The following is a 25675-nucleotide window of genomic DNA, read 5'->3' as shown; positions in this document are numbered from 1 at the left end:
CAGAAGTCAGAACCAGAACTGTACCTCTCTGCTGCACACCACCAAACCACTTGAGACTGGATTCACCTCCTGGTTTGGAGGCTCTGAACACAGCCAGAACCACCATGGTTTTCACCAGGATACATGAGACACAAAGCACAAAGCTGATGCCAAATGCTGCATGTCTTAGTTGGCAAGTCCATAATCTGGGTCGTCCAATGAAGAGCAATGAACACAAGAAACACAATTTAAGGGACACCAAGAGAAGAAAACTGAGTTCTGAATTGTTGGCACGAACTATAGGTGTGCTGTGATGATGGATGAAGATGCCCAAAACAACAATACAGACAAATGTGCCCAACAGTGAGGTGGTTGTCAAGCAGATACCCAGAGGCTCATGGTAGGAGAGGAACTCTGTTTTCTTAGGAACACAGTGGTCACTCTGGGGGCTGGACCAGAAATCTTCTGGACAACTGGTGCACTCCATGGAGTCTGAGAAAAGAGGGAAAGTGATAAGAAACATGTTCAAACAACATCTCTTAACTGTGGTGTTTAAAACTTTACACTCACCAGTTGTATTGCTGATCTTTCCCTCAGAACAAGGGACACAGTCAAAACAACACTCAGGTTCCCCCTTCTTTCTGGCCATGCGGGTACCTGGAGGACAGATCTCACTGCACACCGACTGTGGAGGCTGTGGGGAGAAAAATCAGTATCTGTTCGATTAATCTATAATGACTAAGACAAATCCATGTTTGTCTAAGAAAGTAAGAAGTGACCTGTTTGGATTCAAAGTTCCAGAAGATTTTGTCTTCATCCAATGTGAGTTCTTCACCTTTGAAGGCTGACCTCTTAACCTCACCCACTCTCTGAACCTTAGTTTGTCCATCAGGGAGCCACACCCAGTTCATGATGTCGTATATTGGTAAGGCATCACCATTTTCATCAAATGACACTTGATCACCAAATGATGTGGTGAAGTTGACTTTTTCCAAGTAATGCAAAAGCTTTGGATAATAGAATCAGATGTATAGAATGATAGACTGATCACATAAACATAAACCAGTAAAGGCCATTAAAAGATCCAATAAAATTTTTCCTGATGATGCTACATAATATAAGAACTGTTCTCAGATGCACTTGGGGCTCCTATAGAGCCACAGCAGGTGACTTCACACAACCAAGGTAACGCCACTGACACATCCACTTGCAGGCATGATTGTGGCTCTTCCCACTGACTGGCGTCACCATTTTCATCAAGTGACACCTGATCACCAAATGATGTGGTGAAGTTGACATTTTCCAAGTAATGCATAAGTTTAGGATATTCAAATCAAATGTATAGAATGATCAGAATTAGAAACAGACAATATGTTCACTGCAGACACAGACACATTAAATGAATCAGTAAGTCAGTCAGTCACTCAGTGAGGGAAGCTCCATGTGTCCCCCGTGTTAACAGCTAATGTAGTCGGTGCAAGATGTTTCCACTTAACGAAGTGAGAACATAAAGACACACTGTCTAGTTCTCTGTTGTTTTAACAGACTTTCCCATAAGTATTTTTGCAATAGAGCTGGTACTATTTCCACTACCAAGACAAAAACCACATTGCTCTTATGGCATCCGAGGTTCAACTATCAGTCTAAGTCTCCTCTCCAGCACCTTGACAAAGATCTTCACAGAGAGGCTGAGTATGATCCCCAGTAGGTGATATCCCTTTCTCCCATTTTTAAGAAATGTGACCACCACCTCAGTCAATGTACTTTACCCCAATGTCTACATAATGTAGCAAAGGTGTGTAAACCAGGACAGCATTAGAACATCAAGGAAGAAGTCATATTGTATCTCATCCTCGCCTGGGGGTCTGCCACTGCGGTGTTGAACTTGTTTGACTTTAATCCACGAGATAACATATGTTGGTTTGACTGAGGTTATCCTCTCAGTATTTCCCTTACTGCCCAATGATTTCCCCAGTCAAGTTCAACAACTTTCAAGCTCCACTTTACACAATATGGACAGGAAGCCACTTTCTCCACTGAGTCATCAGTTGGTTTGGATCAGAGATCACCTAAAGTCTTGCTCCATGGCCTCACTCAACTCTTTCCACTTCTAATACTTTGCCTCAGCAACTGCTTAAGCTGCATGTCGTTGGGATCGGCAGTATTTGCCAGCTTCTCCACAAGTCAGCCAATCTGTGTTGGACACCTTCATGTTGAATAATCTGTCCAACACCCTGCAGGACACCATCAGAACAATGGGCAGCTCTTTCAGTAACAGGCTGAAACATCCTAAATGTCTGAAGAACTCAGCCCAGGGAGCCCTCGAGGGACAGGAGATGGGCAGGTCCCTGAATAAATCCCGATACCACCACCCATACCCTAGTCAGCCCAGACACGGAGCTAAAAGTATGCAAAGGATTAAATGATATTAGGAGTTAAGTATTAACTGATATCTCACCTGCCATGGCTCCAGTGTTTGTAAATGAGCACAGGTGTTGTTGCTGAAAGGTCCTCTCCCTGGCTCACACTGCAGCATGTCATCAAGAGCATATGCCAGAGCGTACACAGCCTTATACACATTATACTCTAGCCTGAGGTTTGAAACATCCAAGAACTCAGTCTCTGCATTCTCTTCAGCTTCCTGTCCAGTGCATAATTCTCCTCCAGTTTCCACCCAACCTGCTGGAGGTGGTGCAAATCTACACTGAAATCTGTGTTCCCAAAACTGATTCACCTGGAAAAAATGAAAAATGAAAAAAGAAAAAAAAAGGTTTTCTTGAAATAATGACACTATTTAATTTTTGGTGGTTTATCAATTTTTGGTGGTTTATTTCAATATCAGATTGAAATATTTAATTATCACCATGCTATTCCCATGGGTGTTTTTGTGATGTAGGTCAGGGCGTATTTGTAAGAGAAACTCCCTGAGTCCTGGTATTTCTCCTCGACGGATGGCAATGCCCAGTGTTCCACTCAGGTACGGCATGAGATGGGGCATCTGGAGTGAAAACACTGAGACCCAGGCTTCACTGGCCATCCACTGCAGGCCTGTCACATTCTGCCTCACCACCTGTACATTGAATAATAACAAGTATGTAACTAAACCCAAATCATGTTTTGCAATGTAAATCAATGTATGTGTATCTAGTGATGCTATTTGCTGATCCAGATGTTATTTCAAGAGAGAAGCAGTAGATACAACATTTCTAATCAACTGCTTCTCTCTTCTCAAACTCCAGCTACTGTTAATGGCTTTCTTAGTCCACGCTTTTGCCACTGGCACTCCTTTGACGATCTTGTCCAACCATTGCTTCACTCATTGTCCCAGACTCCTCCCCCTTTTGCAAAAGGAGCAAAGCTGTCAGTTTGTCGCCTTACTCTTTCCCCCTGTTGAAGCTAAGTCTGATTGTTTAAGAGGCTCCTCACACAGCTGCAACTTGGTGTAAGAATTAATTCAGGGCCAAACCCCATGGACTGCTCCCCACTGTCCGTATCTACTTCCCTCCTCTGCTCTGAGACCACTTATTGGCATTTTTCAAAATCAAGCATTTAAATCAAACTTTAAACACTGATATCTAATCAGATAAAATGTGTTAAATCGTCTTCCTTTCCTTTCGGCTGCTCCCCTCAAGGTTCGCCACAGCGAATCAACCTCCTCCATCTAACCCTGTTTTCTGTATCCCCCTCTCTCACACCAACTAACTTCATGTCCTCTTTCACTACATCCATAAACCTTCTCTTTGGTCTCCCTCTAGACTGCAGTATCCTTCTACCAATATACTCACTATCCTTTCTCTGTACATGACCAAACCATCTCATTCTGGCCTCTCTGACCTTATCTCCAAAACATATGACATTTGCTGTTCCTCTGATTGACGCATTCCTGATCCTATCCATCTTCGTCACTCCCAAAGAGAACCTCAACATCACTCCCTGTAGCCTCATGGTTCCACTTGGGTTCCTGTCATTCACACACATGCATTCTGTCTTGCTGCGACTAACCTTCATTCCTCTCCTTTCTAGAGCATATCTCCACCTCTCGAGCTTTTCCTCCACCTGGTCTCTGTTCTCACCACAGATCACAATGTCATCTGCAACCATCATAGTCCATGGAGATTCCTGTCTAACCTCATCTGTCAGTCTGTCCATCACCACCGCAAACAAGAAGTGACTCGGAGCCGAACCCTGATGTAGTCCCCACCTCCACCTTGAACTTCTCTGTCACACCTCCAGACTTCCTCATACAGTACCATAGTTCCTCTCTCGGCACCCTGTCATAGGCTTTTTCCTGATCTACAAAAGCACAATGCAGCTCCCTCTGACCTTCTCTGTATTTCTCTACCAGCATTCTTAAAGCAAATGCTGCATCTGTAGTACTCTTCTAGGCATGAAACCATGTTGCTCACAAATACTGACTTCTGCTCTCAGTCTAGTTTCCACTACACTTTTCCGTAACATAGATAAAATGTGTTAAATACTTTTCCAAATGTTAGTTCCTGAAGTGATGCTTTAAACATTCTTACTCTAAAATACTACTGATAGAACCTTTAACAAGTCATAATCAGAATCAGAATACTTTTATTATCCCAAAGGAAATTGTTTAAATGTGTAAAAATGAAACATAAAAATAACAGTCAGATTTACAGACAAAACAGTCGTATACCAAGCTATTCAATAGGAATATATATCAACACCTACCTCTTTCATAAGGTTAAGCATGTGATTCTGACTTGCAAACACAATCACTACTAAAGCTGTAGATTTCCTCATCACATCCACTATTCTCCTTAGTTCAGCAGGGTCGTCACCCGAGGGCAAAATTTCTGTGTAAGCCAGACAACCTCCACCAGCTGGACCCAGATCAGAGTGAAAGGATCGGGCAGCGTGGACTCCATAATCATTATCACTGATGATCAGACCTGCCCAAGTCCAACCAAAGTGTTTTAGAATCTGAATCATAGCATTCACCTGTGTGGACACAGAGCAGTGGGATTAGTGCACAGGCTGGAATCATCTTTCACTAGAAATCCTGCTAAACAAGCAGCAGATATTTGTGGACATGAAATAGTAGAACAGGTTTATACCAGTAACATTAACGAGGGTTCACACCAGGTTTAAGAGAGTCAGGGTCATGATATTGTTCAAGTATAAGAGTATGTCACACTAAAGACTTTCCTGTGGATTGTATTTTATTTGACTACTATCAACATTTCTCAAATCACAAAGTGATATTTTTCAATGCAGTATATATGGAATGTTGTTGCACATGATTTGTTTTATAAATTTTAATTAGCAAATTGACTTTCACCTGAAAAGCATCACTCGGGATAGTCCTAAAGAAAGATGGAAATTTTTGTCGATCACTCAGGCATGAACATGTGGCAAAATAACTCACCTGCAAAACAACAAAGCATGTATTCAAAAAGAAAAGTGTAATTCCCATTAACTACTTAAATTACATTATAAAAAACATCACAATGATGAGTGAGTTGAAATACAAAAAAAAAAAAAAAACTTACCAGAGGCACTCTGTACAAACCTAAGACTGTGGATATGGCAATAGTACGAGTCGACGAAGAATCACCCACAATCCCTAGGACTGGAGGAGTTCCTTCACATTTCTCCTCTAATGTAACTTGCTCTTCTTGACCACTGACTAGGGTCAGTGCTGCATGAAATGCAATGCCTAGTTGGAGACAGTTATCATACAGACTGTATCCCAGAGTCACATTAGGCAGCAGGTTGGAGTTTCTGTTGATCTCATCGATAGCAAAGGCCATGGTCTGAGCCAGTTTGAATCCCATAACATCAAAACTGACACAAAAAATATTTGAAGTTTTTATCAAATCCTAAAAGATTTACCATTTAAATACATCATACAGTCACTGTGCAAAGCTACATCTTTCATAACGTCAGATACTGGAAATAGTGACTTAAGCTACAACCAATAATAAAACTTAGAGGCTTCAAAAAGGTCATATTATTAATTGTTATTTGACATGAACAACAAAATAATCAGGAAGGTTTCATACTAATTGCCTTACTTTCCTGCAGCTTCTTAATGTGTCTGTTTCCCTGTCAGACTCACCCAAAGCAGGTAGGCTGTTGTGGCTCTGAGGTAAAAGACAGATCAAGATAAGCTGGAAAGAAGTGAAGAAAGAAAACCCCACCGAGAATCACATCTCCGGGTTTGTGCATCCCATTTAGATCAAATTGTCCCTGTAACTGACAAGAGGAGGAATAAAGAGAGGAGGACACAGCAGAGGAAAAGCAGGAGAACAGTAACAAGAGGAGACTGCTGTCTAAAAATGTCCTCATGATTTTGCTCTGGTTCATCCCTGTCTTAAGTTCAGGCTCATCACAATATCACCAGATTTTATGTATTTGCAGTGTTGTTTATTTTTGCATACCGCCCATCTGGGCAGAGGACATGAAGCTGTAGGGTTGGGCCTGAATCATGTTTCTAACTAATTTATTGATGTATTTATTGAAACACACAGTATGTCATTTCTGCCAATAGGGGTCTCTCAATCAAAACAACCAAAATAATCAAAACAATCAAAACAATAACAGACTGAGTTTGGGCTGGACTGACATCCAGACAATGTACCTTTTCAAGAAGCTTGGTGGGTGAGATCATGTATAAGCATATATCATTGAACCAGATGCTTCAATACATATCATTATAATAATACCAATAACAATAACAATAATATTAGTTATTATTATAATAATAATAATAATAATAATAATAATAATACAAATTAAGTATCCAATTTCCATTTTTTTTCTATTTAAAGTAGAGACCTGACACCCTTAGTTCCAGCAGGCCCTAACTCTGGCCATGTTCATCACTAGCCCATCAACCACAAGATTTCAAGTATCCCATCATCAAGTAATCATCAAGCTTTCCGCTTGTGATTACCTGCCCTGCCTTGTGCTGCAACTATTTCTCATTGTCTTCCCCTTCCCAGTGTATTTAAGCACTGTCTACCTTCCCTTAAGTGCCAGATCTTGACAAAATGGAGGGATTTCCACGCTGCTCACACAAAAACAACAGATCACTGGGAAATCAAAACCTAGACCAACTCGTCACATAGAGTGAAAGTAGACTGGAGTCCAGCTTCACTGGATCCCATGGGCCAGTGGAAGGCTCAGTGATTCATCCTGCATCATCTGTTCAACCTGCTCCTCTATGATATGCTTTTTAGTTAGAGAGGTGCAATAAGGAGGGAGGTTTATAGGCTCTGCTGCACCTGCACCATCATCTATTATGTGTTCCATCATTGAAGTGTGTCCAAGATGATGCTTTCTGCCCATCCTCAAGACTAGCCTTATCTACTTTTGACATGAGACTGGATTGTAGGGTATCTAATGACATAATGGCCTCCCCTGCAATGAATGGTTCAACTGTGCAGTCCTCATCCACGTCCACCACAGTACAAGGAACGTCATCCATGAAGACAGGATCCATAGATGATCAGGATGGCTCTAATCATGAAATCCATCCCTAGGATGGAAGGGGAGGATAGGTTAGGAATAATAGTGAAACGCTGGTACAAGTGTTTCCCCATGAAACCAAAAGAGAGCCAAGTCATACTGTCAGGAGTGCCTTGTTAAAGTTAGCTTTGGTTCTCAATGGCGTGTTCCATGGGGCCTGAGACATGACATAGGACATGTTGCTCTTGTGGGGGTGTGGCAAGTGGGACAAGGCTCAGTTAGTGTCTGCAGGAAGGACTGCCTCACCCCCAAAAGTTTCCTGACTGTCTGATACAGATTGGGAATGAGCTTGCAGCAACAAGTCCATCACTGATGAGATAAGGGCGCCATACAGTGCAACTCTGTGTTTTTCCATTCAGTTCAATCTGCTCCTGGGCAGGGGGTGGGCTCTTTTATTTGTTACACTCGCCCAGCAGTGTGGGGTCTTTTTTTGGTCACAGTGGTGTACACAGGGTCGAAGTGGCCATGGAGGCTAGGTTTGGTTGTTGGGATACAGGACTGTCTGAGTGTTTTTTATCAGACTGTTCCTGGCGTTTGAGTATGCTGTGCTGTAGCTCCGGTGAGTCCTACAGTCACTCTCACAGTCTTACAACCTCTGCCTGTAGGTCCTGAACCTCTTCTCCTTGGCCTTGAGAAGTCTGTGAGGAATAACATATCCAGTCAGACAAGTAAGGTCCATGTCAGAGTAAGCGTCAGCACACCTATATAATGTTGTATAGGAGCTAAAACATGCTAACTATCCATGCTACAGTTCAATAAAATAAGCTCCTTTATAATACACACAGCACTATGTGTTAAGTGCAGCAAAACAGAAATCCAAACCGTACATAGAAAGCAGTCATTGGGGAGCGATCAGTCATATCCAGCCAGCAGAGAGGCAAAGCCAAGTGCTTACATCCCACGCCACGGACACTAAACTAGCACCTGACTGTAGACACGTTAGCTCCCACTCAATTTAGATCCAACACGAAATACTCACCTGGACTCCCATGGTGGAGAAAAGCAGACCGACACGGTCAAAGCTCCTCATTCTTGCTCCTAGGCAACGTCCACAGAATAATGTTAAGGCGCCATTTGTATCGTGTAGTTAATGCAGGTGGTAAGGCTTAGCTGAAGTAGCCGTTAGCAGAACACAGACAGACGGAAGGAAGGATTTCCACTCTGCACTTTTATTTAACAAAATATGAATTTGACTACGCAAAGCCAGGTCACTACATGTACTACTCACACATAAACAGAGAACTGGGAAATCAAAACCTAAACCAACTCATTACACAGAGCAAAAATGGACTGGAGCATATTGGAGGAGATGTAAAATTCACATTAAGTTTTTGGATTTTGTGTGTTCCAATGAAAAGTATGTCTCTGTGTTCAATACATACAGTACATTACTATAAATGACTGTGTGTTTTTGAGCATACTCTTTCTCACATAACATTAATATCATTGTTAACATATTCTGTACCTGAATTATTGTATTAAGGAAACAATTGATTATTTTTGTAATTTTGCTGTTTTTAAGTCTCAGTGCCTCGACCCATGATGGCTTTCTTTGTGTTTCTCTCTGGTCTCAACAGGATTATGTAACATTTAGGTCCAAACAGTGCCACCAAGAGGCCAAAACTGGAGGCCAGGATGGCAAATACCTCTACTGCATCTGCATATTTGCCTGGTGAGCTGATGTAAGCAGGGACAAAGGCCACCCACACTGCACAGAAGATCAGCATGCTGAAAGTTATGAGTTTGGCCTCATTGAAACTGTCTGGAAGATTCCTTGCTAGAAAAGCAAACAAACAACTAAGGACAGCCAGTAAACCAATATAACCAAGTAAAACTGCAAAACCAACTGTGGACCCAACTACACACTCATAAACTATCTTGTCATTGTGATACTGGGTGTTTTTATGAGGCATTGGTGAAGCAGAGACAAGCCAAACAGTGCAGATTGCTGCTTGAACAGAAGTCAGAACCATAACTGTACCTCTCTGCTGCACAGCACCAAACCACTTGAGACTGGATTCACCTCCTGGTTTGGAGGCTCTGAACACAGCCAGAACCACAATGGTTTTCACCAGGATACATGAGACACAAAGCACAAAGCTGATGCCAAATGCTGCATGTCTTATTTGGCAAGTCCATAATCTGGGTCGTCCAATGAAGAGCAATGAACACAAGAAACACAATTTAAGGGACACCAAGAGAAGAAAACTGAGTTCTGAATTGTTGGCACGAACTATAGGTGTGCTGTGATGATGGATGAAGATGCCCAGAACAACAATACAGACAAATGTGCCCAACAGTGAGGTGGTTGTCAAGCAGATACCCAGAGGCTCATGGTAGGAGAGGAACTCTGTTTTCTTAGGAACACAGTGGTCACTCTGGGGGCTGGACCAGAAATCTTCTGGACAACTGGTGCACTCCATGGAGTCTGAGAAAAGAGGGAAAGTGATAAGAAACATGTTCAAACAACATCTCTTAACTGTGGTGTTTAAAACTTTACACTCACCAGTTGTATTGCTGATCTTTCCCTCAGAACAAGGGACACAGTCAAAACAACACTCAGGTTCCCCCTTCTTTCTGGCCATGCGGGTACCTGGAGGACAGCTCTCACTGCACACCGACTGTGGAGGCTGTGGGGAGAAAAATCAGTATTTGTTCGATTAATCTATAATGACTAAGACAAATCCATGTTTGTCTAAGAAAGTAAGAAGTGACCTGTTTGGATTCAAAGTTCCAGAAGATTTTGTCTTCATCCAATGTGAGTTCTTCACCTTTGAAGGCTGACCTCTTAACCTCACCCACTCTCTGAACTTTAGTTTGTCCATCAGGGAGCCACACCCAGTTCATGATGTCGTATATTGGTAAGGCGTCACCATTTTCATCAAATGACACTTGATCACCAAATGATGTGGTGAAGTTGACTTTTTCCAAGTAATGCAAAAGCTTTGGATAATAGAATCAGATGTATAGAATGATAGACTGATCACATAAACATAAACCAGTAAAGGCCATTAAAAGATCCAATAAAATTTTTCCTGATGATGCTACATAATATAACAACTGTTCTCAGATGCACTTGGGGCTCCTATAGAGCCACAGCAGGTGACTTCACACAACCAAGGTAACGCCACTGACACACCCACTTGCAGGCATGATTGTGGCTCTTCCCACTGACTGGCGTCACCATTTTCATCAAGTGACACCTGATCACCAAATGATGTGGTGAAGTTGACATTTTCCAAGTAATGCATAAGTTTAGGATATTCAAATCAAATGTATAGAATGATCAGAATTAGAAACAGACAATATGTTCACTGCAGACACAGACACATTAAATGAATCAGTAAGTCAGTCAGTCACTCAGTGAGGGAAGCTCCATGTGTCCCCCGTGTTAACAGCTAATGTAGTCGGTGCAAGATGTTTCCACTTAACGAAGTGAGAACATAAATACACACTGTCTAGTTCTCTGTTGTTTTAACAGACTTTCCCATTAAGTATTTTTGCAATAGAGCTGGTACTATTTCCACTACCAGGACCACCAAAACCACATTGCTCTTATGGCATCCGAGGTTCAACTATCAGTCTAAGTCTCCTCTCCAGCGCCTTGACAAAGATCTTCACAGAGAGGCTGAGTATGATCCCCAGTAGGTGATATCCCTTTCTCCCATTTTTAAGAAATGTGACCACCACCTCAGTCAATGTACTACCCCAATGTCTACATAATGTAGCAAAGGTGTGTAAACCAGGACAGCATTAGAACATCGAGGAAGAAGTCATATTGTATCTCATCCTCGCCTGGGGGTCTGCCACTGCAGTGTTGAACTTGTTTGACTTTAATCCACGAGATAACATATGTTGGTTTGACTGAGGTTATCCTCTCAGTATTTCCCTTACTGCCCAATGATTTCCCCAGTCAAGTTCAACAACTTTCAAGCTCCACTTTACACAATATGGACAGGAAGCCACTTTCTCCACTGAGTCATCAGTTGGTTTGGATCAGAGATCACCTAAGTCTTGCTCCATGGCCTCACTCAACTCTTTCCACTTCTAATACTTTGCCTCAGCAACTGCTTAAGCTGCATGTCGTTGGGATCGGCAGTATTTGCCAGCTTCTCCACAAGTCAGCCAATCTGTGTTGGACACCTTCATGTTGAATAATCTGTCCAACACCCTGCAGGACACCATCAGAACAATGGGCAGCTCTTTCAGTAACAGGCTGAAACATCCTAAATGTCTGAAGAACTCAGCCCAGGGAGCCCTCGAGGGACAGGAGATGGGCAGGTCCCTGAATAAATCCCGATACCACCACCCATACCCTAGTCAGCCCAGACCCGGAGCTAAAAGTATGCAAAGGATTAAATGACATTAGGAGTTAAGTATTAACTGATATCTCACCTGCCATGGCTCCAGTGTTTGTAAATGAGCACAGGTGTTGTTGCTGAAAGGTCCTCTCCCTGGCTCACACTGCAGCATGTCATCAAGAGCATATGCCAGAGCGTACACAGCCTTATACACATTATACTCTAGCCTGAGGTTTGAAACATCCAAGAACTCAGTCTCTGCATTCTCTTCAGCTTCCTGTCCAGTGCATAATTCTCCTCCAGTTTCCACCCAACCTGCTGGAGGTGGTGCAAATCTACACTGAAATCTGTGTTCCCAAAACTGATTCACCTGGAAAAAAAGAAAATAGAAAAAAAAGGTTTTCTTGAAATAATGACACTATTTAATATTTGGTGGTTTATCAATTTTTGGTGGTTTATTTCAATATCAGATTGAAATATTTAATTATCACCATGCTATTCCCATGGGTGTTTTTGTGATGTAGGTCAGGGCGTATTTGTAAGAGAAACTCCCTGAGTCCTGGTATTTCTCCTCGACGGATGGCAATGCCCAGTGTTCCACTCAGGTACGGCATGAGATGGGGCATCTGGAGTGAAAACACTGAGACCCAGGCTTCACTGGCCATCCACTGCAGGCCTGTCACATTCTGCCTCACCACCTGTACATTGAATAATAACAAGTATGTAACTAAACCCAAATCATGTTTTCCAATGTAAATCAATGTATGTGTATCTAGTGATGCTATTTGCTGATCCAGATGTTATTTGATGAGAGAAGCAGTAGATACAACATTTCTAATCAACTGCTTCTCTCTTCTCAAACTCCAGCTACTGTTAATGGCTTTCTTAGTCCACGCTTTTGCCACTGGCACTCCTTTGACGATCTTGTCCAACCATTGCTTCACTCATTGTCCCAGACTCCTCCCCCTTTTGCAAAAGGAGCAAAGCTGTCAGTTTGTCGCCTTACTCTTTCCACCTGTGGAAGCTAAGTGTGAGTGTTTAAGAGGCTCCTCACACAGCTGCAACTTGGTGTAAGAATTCATTCAGGGCCACACCACATGGACTGCTCCCCACTGTCCGTATCTACTTCCCTCCTCAGCTCTGAGACCACTTATTGGCATTTTTCAAAATCAAGAATTTAAATCGAACTTTAAACACTGATATCTAATCAGATAAAATGTGTTAAATCTTCTTCTTTTCCTTTCGGCTGCTCCCTTCAAGGTTCGCCACAGCGAATCAACCTCCTCCATCTAACCCTGTTCGCTGTATCCCCCTCTCTCACACCAACTAACTTCATGTCCTCTTTCACTACATCCATAAACCTTCTCTTTGGTCTCCCTCTTGACCGCAGTATCCTTCTACCAATATACTCACTATCCTTTCTCTGTACATGACCAAACCATCTCATTCTGGCCTCTCTGACCTTATCTCCAAAACATATGACATTTGCTGTTCCTCTGATTGACGCATTCCTGATCCTATCCATCTTCGTCACTCCCAAAGAGAACCTCAACATCTTCATCTCTGCTACCTCCAGCTCTGCTTCCTGTCTTTTCCTCAGTGCCACTGTCTCTAGACCATACAGCATCGCTGGTCTCACCACTGTCTTGTATATCTTTCCTTTCATTCTGGCTGATACTCGTTTATCACACATTACCCCTGACACTTTTATCCACCCATTCCAACCAGCTTGAACACATTTCTTCACCTCTTTTCCACAATCTCCACTGCTCTGGACTGTTGACCCTAAATACTTAAAATCCTCCACCTTCTTTATCTCCACTCCCTGTAGCCTCATGGTTCCACTTGGGTTCCTCTCATTCACACACATACATTCTGTCTTGCTGCGACAAACCTTCATTCCTCTCCTTTCTAGAGCATATCTCCACCTCTCGAGTTGTTCCTCCATCTGGTCTCTGCTCTCACCACAGATCACAATGTCATCTGCAACCATCATAGTCCATGGAGATTCCTGTCTAACCTCATCTGTCAGTCTGTCCATCACCACCGCAAACAAGAAGGGACTCAGAGCCGAACCCTGATGTAGTCCCCACCTCCACCTTGAACTTCTCTGTCACACCTCCAGACTTCCTCATACAGTACCATAGTTCCTCTCTCGGCACCCTGTCATAGGCTTTTTCCAGATCTACAAAGGCACAATGCATCTCCCGCTGACCTTCTCTGTATTTCTCACAGCATTCTTGAAGCAAATACTGCATCTGTAGTACTCTTCTAGGCATGAAACCATACTGTTGCTCACAAATACTGACTTCTGCTCTCAGTCTCGTTTCCACTACTCTTTTCCGTAACATAGATAAAATGTGTTAAATACTTTTCCAAATGTTAGTTCCTGAAGTGATGCTTTATTCAACATAACCATTTTGTTTTGTGAATGTACAACCTGAATAATTTATTTTACTGGATTTGTGTTACACACAAGCAGTTGTGAGTGGTCATCAATACTGAAAAGTCCTATATCTTTTACCAGTCTTGATGATGACTTCTCAATCCCTGGGCCAGGACAAGTTCACCAAAACTACCCGTAATCCTATGAACAATCCAGATAAATTAACCAAAAGCTGCAAATCTGCATTTGGATGGAACAAGAAAGCACAACATTTTGTATGTTTGTATGTGTGTTACACAGTAACACAAGCAGAGTGATGCTTTAAACATTCTTACTCTAAAATACTCCTGATAGAACCTTTAACAAGTCATAATCATAATCATAATCAGAATAATTTTATTATCTCGAAGGAAATTGTTTAAATGTGTAAAAATGAAACATAAAAATAACAGTCAGATTTACAGATAAAACAGTCGTATACCAAGCTATTCAATAGGAATATATATCAACACCTACCTCTTTCATAAGGTTAAGCATGTGATTCTGACTTGCAAACACAATCACTACTAAAGCTGTAGATTTCCTCATCACATCCACTATTCTCCTTACTTCAGCAGGGTCGTAAACGCGGGGCAAAATCTCTGTGTAAGCCAGACAACCTCCACCAGCTGGACCCAGATCAGAGTGAAAGGATCGGGCAGCGTGGAATCCATAATCATCATCACTGATGATCAAACCTGCCCAAGTCCAACCAAAGTGTTTTAGAATCTGAATCATAGCATTCACCTATGTGGACACAGAGCAGAGGGATTAGTGCACAGGCTGGAATCATCTTTCACTAGAAATCCTGCTAAACAAGCAGCAGATATTTGTGGACATGAAATAGTAGGACAGGTTTATACCAGTAACGTTGACTAGGGTTCACTCCAGGTTTAAGAGAGTCAGGGTGATGATATTGTTCAAGTATAAGAGTATGTCACACTAAAAACTTGACATTCCTGTGGATTGTATTTTATTTGACTACTATCAACATTTGTCAAGTCACAAAGGGATTATTTTTCAGTGCAGTATATATGGAATGTTGTTGCACATGATATGTTTTATGCATTTTGAATTAGAAAATTGACTTTCACCTGAAAAGCATCACTTGGAATCGTCCTAAAGAAAGACGGAAATCTTTGCCGATCACTCAGGCATGAACATGTGGCAAAATAACTCACCTGCAAAACAACAAAGCATGTATTCAAAAAGAAAAGTGTAATTCCCATTAACTACTTAAATTACATTATAAAATACATTATAATGATGAGTGAGCTGAAATACAGAAAAAAAAAAAAACTTACCAGAGGCACTCTATACGAACCTAAGACTGTGGATATGGCAATAGTACGAGTCGATGAAGAATCACCCACAATCCCTAGGACTGGAGGAGTTCCTTCACATTTCTCCTCTAATGTAACTTGCTCTTCTTGACCACTGACTAAGGTCAATGCTGCACGAAATGCAATGCCTAGTTGGATGCAGTTATCATACAGACTGTATCCCAGAGTTACATTAGGCAGCAGGTTGGAGTTTCTGTTGATCTCATCGATAGCAAAGGCCATGGTCTGAGCCAGCTTGAATCCCATAACATCAAAACTGACACAAAAAATATTTGAAGTTTTTATCAAATCCTAAAAGATTTACCATTTAAATACATCATACAGTCACTGTGCAAAGCTACATCTTTCATAACGTACTAATTGCCTTACTTTCCAGCTTGTTAATGTTTCCCTGGCAGACTCACCCAAAGCAGGTAGGCTGTTGTGGCTCTGAGGTAAAAGACAGATCAGGATAAGCTGGAAAGAAGTGAAGTCTGAAAACCCCACCTAGAATCACATCTCCGGGTTTGTGCATCCCATTTAGATGAAACTGTCCCTGTAACTGACAAGAGGAGGAATAAAGAGAGGAGGACACAGCAGAGGAAAAGCAGGAGAACAACAGTAAGAAGAGGAGACTGCTGTTTAAAAATGTCCTCATGATTTTGCTCTGGTCCATCCCTTTCTTAAGTTCAGGCTCATCACAATATCACCAGATTTTATGTATTTCCAGTGTTGTTTATTTTTGCATACCGCCCATCTGGGCAGAGGACATGAAGCTGTAGGGCCGGGCCTGGATTCTGTCAATCTATCGAAGCATTTACTATTTATTTAAACACCTAATATGTAGTGTCTGCCAACAGGGGTCTCTCAATCAAAACAATAACAGAAGACTGAATTTAATTTAATTAAGCATCTTGCAATTGTGGTAATTGTTGTTTGGGAACAGCCTTGGCAGCGCAATGCACAGCAAATAGCAATGAGCAGTTATGATCCATTAGTACCAAAAATAAAAAAATAAAATAAAAAGCACACAATAAAATGGAATAAACAAAACAAAACACCACTGGGTAACTACTAGTGTCAAATATTTCTTTCCAATCTCACACATATGACTGCACATTATGATTGTGTGTGTGAAGCTATTGGACTAATAAAGTTTTTTGAATCTGATGCGGATGGCAGAGTTTTGGACCGGTTGCAGTTCATTGATGGACTCATCAGATAAACCAAACAGAGGGGAGTTGCAATAGTCCAGGCAAAATGTGACCACATTGTGAACCAGAACAGCAGTAGTTCTAGAACAGAAGTATGCTGAACAAGTAAAATGTGAATGTTTTTAATTGAATAAACTGAGTGCTGCCGGAGATATAGGAGATAAACCAGTCCAGGGTGTGTCTGATCTACCAATGGAGGCAAAATGGTGTGGGAGATTGTGTCAAAGGCTACACTCAGATCAAGGACGATGATACGCAGTTCAGAGTGAGCAGCCACAATCTGTTAATGACAAAAACAATTTCCTTTCTCATTCATATGTTTTAACTATTGTTTTTAATTGGTTTAGCTGTTGCATACAGTATATTCAATGTAATGAAAAATATCAAATGTGATTGCACATGCTTTACAGTAGACATGAACGTAACCAGTCAATGCAGATGTTAAATTCCTATCACTAATTGGTGTGTGCAAAAATGACTAACTCTATGTAGTCTACCTTAGCTTAAACTTTCTCCATATATCTCCATTGCAAAAGACCAACAGGAAATTAATGATGAAAATGACTTTATTAAGGGATTGATACAAAAACCTGTATCAGACCTCAAGATTAAAAGGAAAGACGATACTTCCCTTCACCATATCTGCCTGTATCACCATCACACACAAAGAGGAAAAAGTTTAAAAATTGTAGAATCTGTTTGGGATTTCATAAACCTGATTAAAAAGTCTGGCCTGAAATATCTACCAGTCAAATTGTATTAACCTGGACTAAAGGCATGTGATGACTGTCTCTCCAAGGTCACCAGGACATACATTCACACATTACTATATGTTATGTCTTAACCATCAAAGTTCTTCCTTAATCACACAACATTGATATCATCATCAACATACTAACCATCAAAGTTTTTCCTTAATCACACAACATTGATATCATTACGAACATACTATCATGTACCTGGATTATTGGATTATTGGATTATTGAAAGATAACTGAATAGTATCATCCTGTGCTGTTTTCATGATTCAGAATTTCTACTCATGATGGCTTTCTTTGTGTTTCTCTCTGGTCTCAACAGGATTATATAACATTTGGGTCCAAACAACGCCACCAAGAGGCCAAAACTGGAGGCAAGGATGGCAAATACCTCTACTGCATCTGCATATTTGCCTGGTGAGCTGATGTAAGCAGGGACAAAGGCCACCCACACTGCACAGAAGATCAGCATGCTGAAAGTGATGAGTTTGGCCTCATTGAAACTGTCTGGAAGATTCCTTGCTAGAAAAGCTAACAAACAACTGAGGACAGCCAGTAAACCAATATAACCAAGTAAAACTGCAAAACCAACTGTGGACCCAACTACACACTCATAAACTATCTTGTCACTGTGATACTGGGTGTTTTTATGAGGCATTGGTGAAGCAGAGACAAGCCAGACAGTGCAGATTGCTGCTTGAACAGAAGTCAGAACCAGAACTGTCCCTCTCTGCTGCACCGTACCAAACCACTTCAGACTGGACTCCCCTCCTGGTTTGGAGGCCCTGAACACAGCCAGAACCACCATGGTTTTCATTAGGATACATGAGACACAAAGCACAAAGCTGATGCCAAATGCTGCATGTCTTAGTTGACAAGTCCACGTTCTGGGTCGTCCGATGAAGAGCAATGAACACAAGAAACACAATTTGAGCGACACCAAAAGAAGGAAACTGAGTTCTGAATTGTTGGCACGAACTATAGGTGTGCTGTGATGATGGATGAAGATGCCCAGAACAACAACACAGATACATGTGCCCAACAGTGAGGTGGTTGTTAAGCAGATACCCAGAGGCTCATGGTAGGAGAGGAACTCTGTTTTCTTAAGAACACAGTGGTCACGCTGGGGGCTGGACCAGAAGTCTTCCGGACAACTGGTGCACTCCATGGAGTCTGAGAAAATAGGGAAAGAGATGATATACATGTTCACACAACATCTCTGAACTGTGGTGTTTAAAACTTTGCACCCACCAGTTGTATTGCTGATCTTTCCCTCAGAACAAGGGACACAGTCAAAACAACACTCAGGTTCCCCCTTCTTTCTGGCCATGCGGGTACCTGGAGGACAGCTCTCACTGCACACTGACCGAGGAGGCTGTGTGGAGAAATATCAGTATTTGTAAGACTAATCTATAATGAATATGGCAAAGCCATAGTTGTCTAGGAAAGGAAGAAGTTACCTGTTTGGATTCAAAGTTCCAGAAGATTTTGTCTTCATCCAGTGTGAGTTCTTCACCTTTGAAGGCTGACCTCTTAACCTCACCCACTCTCTGAACTTTGGTTCTTCCATCCGGGAGCCACACCCAGTTCATGATGTCATATATTGGTAAGGCATCACCATTTTCATCAAACGACACTTGATCACCAAATGTTGTTGTGAAGTTGACTTTTTCCATGTAATGGAGAAGCTTTGGATATTAATTAGACATAGAAGAAGAAATGGGAAAAACGTCCATGACAGCATTTCCTTTAGAAGCAACACAATGTAAACACTGCTCTCAGGAGAACTCAGTTTCCCACTATAGGTGAAAGGTTTTAAGTTAACATTGTTAGTGTCATCAACACTATACGTTTTTGACCCTCCCCATTAATAGCAGTAAAGACGCATTTGTTGACAAGAACCTCAGATGCCAAACAACCATGTCAACTGACAATATTCAAAAATTGTACTGCAGAGTACTTTTTATACAATACTGATCACTGTCAAATTCAAGAACAAATTCATCAGCTGGGTGAAACACATAAATCAAGAGCAAGAATATTAGTCAGTGGTTCAATCCTTTCAGGTGTTGTGGAACAATAGAGAAAGTCTCCCTTTTTACAATAAGCCATTTGCAGATAGATTATCAAAAACACCATACAATAAATGTATTACTACTGAAACAAGGATTAAAAATTAGCAATGTATGCTGGCGATTATATTCTGTACATAATTGATGTATTCAACTTACTGAAGGTAAAAAAGTGTATTTTCCAATTGTAAATTGTTTTTGGATAGCGGCAAATGGATTTGCTTTAGTTGTCTATGTCTAAATATTTATATATATAGTTTTTGATTGCATGTAAAAAAGTTTTTTTTCAAAAAAGATAATTTGTTGATTTGTTTTACCCACTTATCTTAGTTAGTTAGTCTTTAAGTTGTTGATTGTATGTAGGTGTTTGAGAGTGGGGTGAGATCTTGAAGTAGGTCTATATAGCTGAGTTGCACTATCGTTCTATTCCCCTTTTATTGTGGACAAATAGACAGTGTCATATTCTATTAACTGACACACAATTAATGTAAGCTGCACTGTTGCCTGCTCACACATAGTAAATGACCATTAAGGCACACAAACTTATCATGTCAAAATAAGATTTAAGATTTGTGTCCAGTCACATTTGTTTTTTAAAGAATATGCAAGTTGAAATTTCGGAAAAAACAAAATTGTTTTTCCTTTTCCATCCACCGATCTCACTTCTGCTATGCTACAGAAATGCTACGGAAGAAGATGCCAGAACGTGTAGGCACAAACTTTCGGCAGAGCTTATGTACAACAAACGGAAGGATTCTTTAGCGGCAGAAAGCGAGTGGCAGGACATGAGAATAATTGGACACCTTGAGGTGACATGACGACATGACGCCACAAGGAAAAGAAAGCACCCCAAACCTCTTATTAACCTCCAATCGTCTTCTGGGGTGAGGTTTCATTCACGTTGTTCATATATGTTGCATTAATATTCATTTAAAGTCACTTACAGGGATTAAAAAAATGTATTTTAATAATCCAATGGGTATTTGTGTGGCTAACATTGTTATTAGCTAGCTCAGTTTTGTAATTTTAAAATGCAAATGTTACGCACGATCAGACGATGCTAATATTAGCTGTAACGGGAGCATGTGAGCATCTGCTGTTAATATGAATAACAAACCAACCTGATGTGCTTGAATAATGCTACAGCTAGACCAGGAGGGGGTTGGGCTATGTAATGACACTGTCACTTGGCTCCCAGAAGGTGTAAATCTTTGAGGCTAAAATTTTCTGATTTTCATGTGTGTTTCATTGTTGGAAAGCTTAGAAATCACAGTTTCAAAAGGCCTTTTTCCATGGCTGGGCACAGTTAGGCTTTCAATTATGACACTTGAAAATAATGTAAGCGAGTCAGTCTTGTGAGTTCTTTCACAAATGACTCAACTGTAAAATATCCTTTTATCTATATTACAACCATTGATATTGAAGCTTTGTTCTAATTCAAGCCACTAAATCATCTATTCAAAACACTTTCATTGAACTCTAAAAGAAATAAAAAGGAATAGGTCAAATTAAGAGTTGAGTGTAAACTGATATCTCACCTGCCATGGCTCCAGTCTTTGTAAATGAGCACAGGTGTTGTTGATGAAAGGTCCTCTCCCTGGCTCACACTGCAGCATGTCATCAAGAGCATACGCCAGAGCGTACACAGCCTTATACACATTATACTCTGGCCTGAGGTTTGAAATATCCAAGAAATCGTTCTCCACATTCTCTATAACTTCCTGTCCAGTGCATAATTGTCCTCCAGCTTCCACCCAACTTGCGGAAGGTGGTGCAAATCTACACTGAAATGTGTGTTCCCAAAATTGATTTACCTGAAAAGAAAATTTATTTTTTTAATAATGACATTATTTCATTTTGCCAGTCCCATATCAGATTGAAATACTTAATTCTCACCACGCTATTTCCGATGGTGGTGTTGTAATGTAAGTCAGGACGTATTTGTAACAGGAAGTCCCTGAGCCCTGGCATTCCTCCACGACGAATTGCAATGCCCATTGTTCCACCCAGGTACGGCATGAGGTGGGGCGTCTGGAGTGAAGAGCCTGTTGTCCAGGCTTCACTGGCCATCCACTGTAGGCCTGTCACATTCTGCCTCACCACCTGTACATTGCATAAAAAAAGTCAGCTGCGATTGGCACCAGCATTTACCATGATTTTTCTCTCATGTGGAGGATAAAGTGGTAGAGGATGGAGGGATGGATGGCTGTATAGTTTATATAACACCAAAAACAGAAGGACCTCACTGTAGACAAAATGGCTGACCTCTGTCTGTTGGTCTGTGAATAAAACATCAAACCATTAATTTACTCTGAATGCACAAAAGTAGCAAATGACTTATGCAAGGTTGAGTCATGAAGAGTAAATTTGAACACAAAGGTGCAGGGGTCTGCCATATTTTGTCTTGTTGGGTACTCCAACAAAAAAACCAACATGAAACAAAGATTTAACCCAGAGAAATATGGTAAATATGTTATCCAAATATTGGTTCCTAAAATGATGCTTCTTTCTACATAATCGTTTTGTGTATAGCACTTGTATAGCACTTGAATTGAATTGAATGACTTAAAATACACCTGGTAAAACCTTTAACAAGTCAGAGGTCACTTACATACATTTGACACAATCTAACTTGGTTTTGTAAAAATCAGTTTTACAAAGGATGTATAATTTTAACACCTACCTCTTTCATAAGGTTGAACATGATTCTCTTATGTGCAAACACAATCACCACCCGAGCTGTAGATTTCCTCATCACATCCACTATTCTCCTTAGTTCAACAGGGTCGTAAACACGGGGCAAAATCTCTGTGTAAGCCAGACAACCTCCACCAGCTGGACCCAGATCAGAGTGAAAGGACCGGGCGGCGTGGAATCCATAATCAGAATCGCTGACAATCAGACCCGCCCAGGTCCAATTAAAGTGTTTTAAAATCTGAATCATAGCATTCACCTATGTGGACACAGAGCAGAGGGACTAGTGCACGGATTGGAATCATCTTTATCTTTACTTGAAATCCTGTTAAACAAGTTAATCAAAGACCTGTCTTTGTTGTTTATATATGCATGAGTTTCTTCATCCAGTATATGCTGGGATTCAGCTGCTCTCATCAGGGCAAAGGTAAAATATCCACACATGTGGCACCAATAGATACAGGTTTTCATGTGTTCTCTCTGCTTCTGTTGCTCTTTATAAGCACTTAAGCTATGATATTTTTTTCTGCTTTATATTCAGTGGCATATTTAGCAGCAAGTAACATTGGACACTGTGTTGAGTGGTTTATCTATTGAGTATATTCTGAATATATTTGCTGTATTTTAGGTGACGACAATGTGCAAATCAAATTGCCCTAATGGGACATGAGAGTTTTAATCCCCCTGAGCTACCTACAGAGAATGGCCATTGTTAAACAAGACATTGTTTGTTTTTCACTGCAGTATGTAGTGATCCTATACAGTACATCATTTATTTGATGCATTTTCATTTAGCAAATTGATTTTCACCTGAAAAGCATCACTCGGGATTGTCCTAAAGAAAGACGGGAATTTTTGTCGATCACTCAGGCATGAACATGTGGCAAAATAACTCACCTGCAAATCAGAACAGAACAGAAAACAGAAAAACAGAAAAAAACAGAACACATCTTGGTTGATATCTCAATAGTCACACCTTCATTTAAGTAAATTTAAGTAAATTAATTAAATTAAATTTGAAATTAAAACACAATAAAGATGGAAATGAAAGACTTAAAAACTTACCAGAGGCACTCTGTACAAACCTAAGACTGTGGATATGGCAATAGTACGTGTAGAAGAAGAATCACCCACAATCCCTAGGACTGGAGGAGTTCCTAAACAGTTCTCCTCTAATGTAACTTGCTTTTCTTGACCACCGACCAAGGTCAGTGCTGCACGAAATCCAATTCCTAGTTGGATGCAGTTATCATACAGACTGTATCCCAGAGTTACATTAGGCAGCAGGTTGGAGTTTCTGTTGATCTCATCAATAGCAAAGGCCATGGTCTGAGCCTGCCTGAATCCTATAATATCAAAACTAACACACATATGCAAGTGTTTACAAATTAAAATACTTCAGATACTGTAAATAATGATGTAAACATCAACACCCACATTGTGACTTAAATTCTTCAATAAGGTCACTAGTAACAAAATAAAAATAATACAAAAAAATCATACCATTTGGACTAATTTCCAGCATTTTTAATTTTCCATATCGCTCACAGACTCACCCGTAGCAGTCAGGCTGTTGTGGCTCTGAGGTAAAAGACAGGTCAGGATCAGCAGGAAAGAAGTGGAATCTGAAAATTCCACCTAGAATCACATCTCCAGGTTTGTGCATCCCATTTAGATGAAACTGTCCCTGTAATTTACAAGAGGAGGAATAAAGAGAGAACATAGCAGAGGAAAAGCAGGAGAACAAAATTAACAAGAGCAAATTGTTGTTTAAAAACTTCCTCATGACTTTGCTTGGGTTCATCCCTGTCTAAGTGCAGGGTTATGCCAATGTTACCATATTTTATGCATTTGCAGTATCGTTTACTTTTGCACACCACCCATCAGTTCAGAGGAATTGGAGGCAGGGCCTAAAACACATCTCAAAGTATGTGGTTTCTGCCAGTAGGAGTCTCTCACTCACAACAATACCAAAGGACCTAGTTTGATGTTATCAAATTACCAGCAGAACTCACAGCAAATAGCCACAAGTAGTTATGATCCATTAGAAACAAAAACAAATCACACAATACTATTAAAAACAAAAAATAACACATTGGCTAGTAGTGCGGATATTTCCTTTCTCACTCTCATGTTTCACAGGGGCTTTAACCTGGAGGTTATAGCTGTCATATTCAGTAGTTTACACACTTCTTGGGTTTTTTGTGCTGGGCTGACTTGTTGCTGGTTTGCTCGTGGCTGGTCACATATTTTTAACAGGAAGCCCCTGAGCCCTGGCATTTCTCCTCCATTCTCCTCAAAGAATAGCGATGCCCAATGTTCCACCCAGGTAAGGCATGAGTTGGGACCATCTCACGTGAAGTGCCTGATGTCCAGGCTTCACTGGCCATCCACTACAGTTGGTTCTTCTGCCGAACCTTTAAAATGGTTTGTTTCATGTGTTGCTGATGGTTTCTTGAAAGTTGGGAAGAGGAAGTCTCCACGATCTTGTTGTGATCAGGTCCCTCCCATTTAAGAGATCTGAATGTCCATGAGGTGAACTAAATGTTTTGTTTTTTGGAATTTTTCCTTAGGAGTTCAGCCTTTGTATTTACTGCAGCCTCCCTAAACATTTCTTGGCTTCCTGTCCTTTGGTGCCATAAGCCTGGGCTCATTAGTGAACAGAGGATCACCGGTGAGCCGAATGGTTTCCACCACCTCTAAATTGGTCTTCTGTATATAGAACAACCCTCACCTAGTTTTAACAATTTGAATGTATTATTTATCATTATTTATTACACACGTTAGATAAGTGAGAGCCCATGTCATTTAAATCAGTTGCAGTTAGTTGGTGGTTGTTGAATTAATGCCATAAGTAACCAAATTATCCAAGAGAATTTACTTTGCCATTATGCTGCAGAAGATTCCAAGATAGCACTGGGGACAATTGGAGCAGTTTTTTGCAAATTGAATCCTGGCACACAAGTGAACTGAAAGACTAGTGAGTTATTAGATTGTGTTAAAAGAGTCTAAGATAAATGTGATGTGAAAGAGTTTTCAAGATATGCAGATGCCAATAATTATTTATTTTCTTCTGTACCAACTATCTAAATCCAAGCCTTTAAAATCAGTCTAAATAATCACTGGAATTGACTATAATATCAAAAGATATCCCAGTTAACAATATTGAAGGTATACTCTCTCAACCCATTTGTCTTGTATTCATGTTCAAAAGACAGAATATTCCTTTAAGTGAATAAAAAGTACCAATTTATTAACTCAAATAACAAAATCAATTAAACAATATGATTCACTGAAGCTAAGCAACACAAAGTTAATTGAGTGGTCTAAGTCAATGAACATCAAAGCATAATGGAACTTTAGTAATTTGAATCAATAAATTGTTCTTACTACAGCTAAAACTCACACAA

General features: G+C 40.7%; 1 protein-coding gene and 2 long non-coding RNA genes across 3 annotated transcripts; all 3 read right to left on the bottom strand.

Moving 5' to 3' along the window:
- Positions 1-4931: 4931 nt before the first annotated feature.
- Positions 4932-5529, bottom strand: LOC122767086. The gene is made up of 3 exons (XR_006360158.1): positions 5499-5529; positions 5288-5374; positions 4932-4947 (listed from the first exon to the last, which is right to left on the bottom strand). It is a non-coding gene; the product is annotated as an uncharacterized LOC122767086 (long non-coding RNA).
- A 9405-nt stretch (positions 5530-14934) lies between these two features.
- On the bottom strand, positions 14935-15539 carry LOC122767093. The gene is made up of 3 exons (XR_006360166.1): positions 15510-15539; positions 15300-15386; positions 14935-14952 (listed from the first exon to the last, which is right to left on the bottom strand). It is a non-coding gene; the product is annotated as an uncharacterized LOC122767093 (long non-coding RNA).
- A 1750-nt stretch (positions 15540-17289) lies between these two features.
- On the bottom strand, positions 17290-25423 carry LOC122767048 (extracellular calcium-sensing receptor-like). Its single transcript, XM_044022389.1, has 9 exons — positions 23822-25423; positions 23331-23625; positions 23076-23162; positions 22255-22524; positions 21468-21674; positions 21110-21385; positions 18960-19187; positions 18751-18874; positions 17290-18672 (listed from the first exon to the last, which is right to left on the bottom strand). The coding sequence occupies exons 1-9, from the start codon at positions 24067-24069 to the stop codon at positions 17762-17764; spliced, it is 2646 nt and encodes an 881-aa protein (XP_043878324.1). The 5' UTR covers positions 24070-25423; the 3' UTR covers positions 17290-17761.
- Between the last annotated feature and the right edge of the window lie 252 nt (positions 25424-25675).

This window comes from Solea senegalensis, linkage group LG3 (genome assembly GCF_019176455.1).
Source record: "Solea senegalensis isolate Sse05_10M linkage group LG3, IFAPA_SoseM_1, whole genome shotgun sequence".
Classification (NCBI taxonomy): domain Eukaryota; kingdom Metazoa; phylum Chordata; class Actinopteri; order Pleuronectiformes; family Soleidae; genus Solea; species Solea senegalensis.
Note: the sequence above shows the minus strand (reverse complement) of the source record. Positions and strands in the feature narration are given on the sequence as shown.